Consider the following 5690-nt stretch of genomic DNA (forward strand, 5'->3'; position numbering starts at 1 on the left):
CCCCGAGACCCCCGATGGTACATTCTGACCTTCAACCTCCTGATTCCCTCCACCCTCGTTTCCCCCTCCTCCCCAGTGCCTGGTGTTGGCTTCACCCCCTCCCTGATCTATTTGGAAAGAGCGCTTTAAGTGAAGGAAGAAAAGAAGAAGAAAAAAATACATGTTTTATTATAAAAAATCTATAAAAAAGGATTATAGAGAAATAAAGATAGCTGTGGAAGTCTTATTGTAAAATGCAGATATTATGCATTGTATGATTTTCAGAGGTGGAATGTACAGGAAACCTGTTAATATTGTATATTTTGAGTTGAAAATATGGAAATCTAACGGACAAATCAAAGACACATGAACTAGTTGTGATGCAGACACAGTGATGTGGTTTGAGACCAGCGGTGTTCAGATCACTGTCTTACTGCGAGTACTCAAAGCTGTTACAGATATTCTGTTGAGAATGATAACAACACGACTCTAGGTCAGGTTGCCTTGAGTAAATGGCAACATTTAGTTTCTTGCTGAATGAGGATGATTTTGCACATAATTTGAGATCTAGTTATATTTGACTGACCCATTATAGAAGACTCACTCACCCTGTATATTTAGGTTTTCCTGATTGTTCTTTGAAGACTAGCTGAAAGGCAAAGGTATAATAACATAGACAAAAAGAAAGAACTGTCTTCTAAAGATCTCTGAACCTGGAAACGTGCTGAATTCTACAACATTTGGTTGCATAAAACAAAATGTGTATGAGCTGCAAAACCCACGTTGTTGCACAAGATGGTAAATATATCTGTTGTTGGATATCTACAAAGGGTCACTCTAAAGTGATAATAATTATGCCTGGATTTCTGCAACATGGGCACTCTTGCGTTGTTTGAAAAAAAGCATTTTCACATTACACTTCAGTATTATTATTTTCCTCAAAGCGTACCTCCCAGCACTCAGAATCAATACACACTTGGAAACAGATTGTGGTTGTCCCAGTTTTCCCCGTGAACAAATAAGCGATTACACCACAACGAGTGTTTTATTTCCTTTTATGCCAGAAAAGGTCATGTTATGTTTGAGGTGACGTCTGCAGAGGGCCGTTGCAGATTTTAAAACCTTCTCTTATGTTTACTGGAGCTCCCAGGTGTTTTGGAGGCAGCCGGTTAGAGTCTAGTTTTAGACCTCGGCCCTCTGAACTGGATCAGTTGCACTGATTGCACAAGTGATTGTCCAGATTAAAGTGTCTACTGTGATCTCCTTAGTGTGGCAGAGGGACGGCTGCCATTGGCTGAAAGTAGGCGGGAGGCGGGGCTACGTCTCTGTACAGTCTGTATCAGTATTCCCTTTATCTCTCCTGTCATTTGGTGGATCTTGCTGTTTTATTCTCCGTAGTCCAGAGACCTGTATTAAACTGTATTAAATTGTATAGATTGTGCAAAAAGCTGAATGTCGCAGAAGTGAAGAGCTATTCCTTACAGATGACAAAGTGATTTAAAATGTATAAAATAAATTCAGAAGCAAAGAAGTTTAGGGGATAAATGTAATATTTTGTTTGTAATTACTTCCTTTTTTGTTTGAAGAGGGCTACTGGATAAAGAATCATCTGTAATAAAGTAATTTTAATATTTCTTTGTCCAATGGTTCTTTTGTGTGTTACAGTAGGAGCATGAGGGAAGTATTTAAAGCTTTGGAAAAACGTAACCTCAATATATTGCATTTCTTTTCATTCAGTCATTAATATATGTTATACATTTGAAATGTTATACAATGTAAATGGTAATGTAATGTTAATCTGCTGTCCTTATTGTATGTTGGATGATTTACTTTTTCATTTGTTTTTAAATCTTGTATCATCATAAAACTGCAGCTTTAGAAATAACTTGAGAATGACGAGGATAAAACCCAAGTGTCTTTCGGCAGATCCCCTCCTTCCCCTTCTCTTCCTCCTCAGCGGGTGTAAGACCTCTTCCAGGTGAAGTTTCATGGCTACCGGCGCACAAAGTGCGAGCTCCTGGACGCCCGGACGGCGACTGGAGTCGTGCCGAGTGACTCAAACCTCTGGGTCGACTAGAACTCGTCCATGTCTTTCTTCATGTCCAAAAAAAATTTAATTCAAAACCCAATAATACAAAAAATCTATTAATACAAGTATTCGAAAACCCTACTTTGCTAAACAATCTATCTAACTATCTATATTTTTTCGTCAGTTTTTATTATTAGCTTAACGTATAATAAGAATCAACTTCGATAAAAGTTAGGTTAACTGTTGCGTGTGGTGATGGTCACAATTTTTTACAGTACGAAGAGACGATTAATAGTTCATTTGGTATTTATAATGTCCGACCCCGGACTTCTTCAAAAAATAAGCCGAGTATTTGGGTCACAATTTTTGACTTTACGACAACTGTTGTACTATAATCCTAAGCAGAAGACCCTTAGTAAGTACAGGTATGTAAACAAAATTACGTTGGGGTAGTCGTAACGGTCGGTGTCAAACGGAATCGTACCGCATTGTTATTGTAACACAAGTAGGTTAACGAAATGTCATTAAAATGGGAACGTAATTCTGAAGGACCTATAGAAAGAAGGAAAGTCCACCCACCGGATACAGGTGTCGGCGTGGGCAGACGGACAATTACCAACGTCACTTCACTCCCTAGGCCGGGGGGAGTCCCTCGAGGAAGAGAGCGATGGACCCCTCTCACCCAGCCGTCAAGGGACAGACCTTCCGCCGGGGACCCGTCGGTAGAGAGACATGAGTCCCCTCGTCGACACCAAGGCTTTTGTCGTACGAGGACAAATAGCGTCGCCCCCGGGGCAACTAAGTCGGCCTTTGACCGTTCGACGTCATTCCACTCTCTCTTTGTAAAAATGGTCCTACATAATTCCGAGTCGGTTATTCGTTTTAGGTGAGAAAAGTACAAAAAATATGTAGTTGGTGTACAGGGGAGTAGGTGAGGACACCGTGTTCTCTGAGACTTTTCAAAACGTCCTCTTTTTTTCTAGCCCGCCAGTGCAAAACCAGGGACTAGGTAACTATATTTTTGGACAGACTTTTACTCGACTAGTCTAAAAACCGGTGAAATACTACAGTACTTGCTAAACAACCGAACACATTTGGTAATCCGGTTAGTGGTTTGGTTCCATTGGGGGGGGGGTGTGTGTGGAACTAGTGGACTTAGAGGGAGGGGATTCTCGTGGTTAAACAAGAAAATTGGTTTTATAGAGAGTTCTCCCCGGCACCCCTCACCGAGGAATTTAGAAGTAGGATTTCATTGTCTGTCTCTTAGTCGTGAAAACTTTTGTCCCGACTTTGTCTCCACCTAATACCCTACCCCGATGTTACTAGACAAACCATAAATCTCGCGTTTGTGAAAGTCTCTCGTACAAAACATATATAGACTCTGGCGTCACCGCCAAGATCTGGTTAAACTGACCCCGGTGACCCCGGTCAATAAAGACTCCCCCAGTGTTATTTTACGTCTTGACTCTGGTCATACTCATTAACGCCGTATTCTTTGTTACGTTATGTCAATAACCATAAACAAAGTCATGTGAATAAATAAAGGTCTTATATTAGAATTATCAATAATGACAATCGAAGTTGAATTCAATCATCATTTCGTACAGACGTTGATTTTGTCGTGTATAGTATTAAATATATTTTTTATTTCTGTTACTTGTCATATGTAGAGATGAAATGTAGATTGTTAATCGTGTCTATGTTATCAAATTAATGGAACGTTCAATAGCACCCCCATCAACGAGAGCTTTTGCATACCAAACGTTAGTCAGAAAAGAACCTACGTTGTCGGAGACTTCACAAAAAGAAGCGCGCGAATCGGGGCCTGTCACTTTCAGTCACGTGGCGAGGATTACCAGGACTCACGTCGGCGGAGGTTACCCGCGCTGATCTACTGCTTATTCGGAATCAAAGCCGGATAAGCAGTAATTTTATTTAGCCATTTTTAGTATGTAAAAGTAATAAAAAAGTGAAAGTAAAAATCCCCCGGTGTCCCCCAGATGCACCGCTGCACCAAGTACCCGCTCCAGTCCGCCTCGCGCGCTCGCTCTGGCGCCCGGGCCAGAAGAGGACGCGCGGCGTGGTCGCTACCTAAACGCGCGACGACTCTCTCGGACTCTTCTAACACAATGATACTTCACACGTTATACGGCACTCTGGTCAGTATTGGTTCACTTACGAATTTATTTCCGTGCGTTATCATAGTTCCCGCTCCAAAATTGGACAGTTATTCTCACTCCTAGATGACCTCGCTCTTCTGAACTCGGACTCTTATACTTTTAAAAATAATAAAAGGAGATATACCATATTTACCGTAGTTATGCCTGCATTCTTCTTGTATCTATCTCAAATACGTCTCTACGTTCCAACCGGAATGTGTTCATGTCTCTGCTAACCGTAGGACCTACACCTACGCCCGGGGCTCCCGGGACAAGGAGGAGGGTCTCTGACGGTCACCCTCTCTCGGTGGACGCGTCTGTGTGGTTAGTTTTTATACCGATGGATGTGTTATTGTCTGAGGGTGTAACTTGTTTCCTGGGGTTAGGGTTCCCAGTGTGATGTCACCGGCGAAGGCGCGCACCGTCCTCCCTTGCTCTCCCAGGAGACATCCTGGATACCCTCTTGGAGATGATCGACGCCCTGCTCGCTCTCTCTTTGCTTGGCGAGTCGCGCCTCACATCTCCTAACGTCTACGTCTCGGACATGACCTCTCCGAGAGAGCTCACGAGACGCAATTGTCAAGCCACGTCGGCTCGCTGTACGCGAGAGGAGTGGTTGGTCTCCTGGACATTATGAACCGTAAATATTACATGCGAAACGGACAAGATGTGGGGTTAAATCGGTTCGCTTAGCCGCCGGGTATAAATTGTATAATTGTGTCTCCGTCTGGGTGTCTCTCTTCCTAGTAGTAGTCTCCTCTCTGTCTCGGCGCTCTCTCCATCATAGGTCTCCACGCCTCGCTCTCTCGCCCCTGCTTTAATCTGGTCTAAAAAAAAAACCAGTATGTAGCAGGGAGACTTTAGCTCCGCGGCGGATTGCAATCGTTAACAACTGCACGTCGGCCCCGTCAGGCCTAGGGCCTCCGATTTGCTATCCCGAGTAGCACCGGACGTGGTGGTGGTAACCGGTACGATCGAGGTGTTCACTATCGACATAGGGCAAACCTTGGACACATGACACGTTGCGAAAGAAGCGGGTTCGGTCGGTCCTACCCTCTCCGACCTAAACCGGACCGTCCGCACAGGTATGTCAAGGAAAATTTTCCCGGTTGGCTTATCCCCCTGGATACCGCGATAACTCTGGGGCTGCGGTTCTAGTCGTTCGATATAAATCGTTCGGCCCTTACCCGCTCCTCCTCCCTCCTCCCCTCGCGCATATCTCGGATAACGTCAAAGACCTCCTGAAATGTCTCGTGGTAAGCGACTAAAGGACTCGGTCTCTCTGTTCTTTTATCTCTTCTTCGCGCTCCTTATAAGTGAGAAGAAATCAAAGAGCCGACACCACGCGCGACTCCTCGTCCCTAGTCACGTTGATCGGGCGGAGGGACCGCGTCTTCCTGTCCCGGTGCAATACAAACTCATCTCGCGCTGTGTCGCTCGGCTAAGACTCCTCTGTACCACAGAGACACTCCATGAACTTCTCTCCTGTGCACCCGCCACTCGCTCGCCACGCCACGTTTACA

At 44.3% G+C, this 5690-nt stretch overlaps 1 protein-coding gene across 1 annotated transcript in view; it reads right to left on the reverse strand.

Moving 5' to 3' along the window:
- LOC104951528 (nuclear speckle splicing regulatory protein 1) overlaps window positions 1-5384 on the reverse strand; it is an 11430-nt gene extending 6046 nt beyond the window's left edge. Inside the window, exons 1-2 of the mRNA XM_010778188.1 lie at window positions 5355-5384; window positions 5120-5230 (exon numbers count right to left, since the gene is read on the reverse strand). Of these exons, the coding sequence (XP_010776490.1) occupies window positions 5120-5230; window positions 5355-5384 (141 nt within the window). The remainder of the gene's footprint in view (window positions 1-5119; window positions 5231-5354) is intronic.
- Window positions 5385-5690: the final 306 nt, after the last annotated feature.

This window comes from Notothenia coriiceps, unplaced genomic scaffold (assembly GCF_000735185.1).
Source record: "Notothenia coriiceps isolate Sejong01 unplaced genomic scaffold, NC01 NC01_scaffold00018999, whole genome shotgun sequence".
Lineage (NCBI taxonomy): Eukaryota > Metazoa > Chordata > Actinopteri > Perciformes > Nototheniidae > Notothenia > Notothenia coriiceps.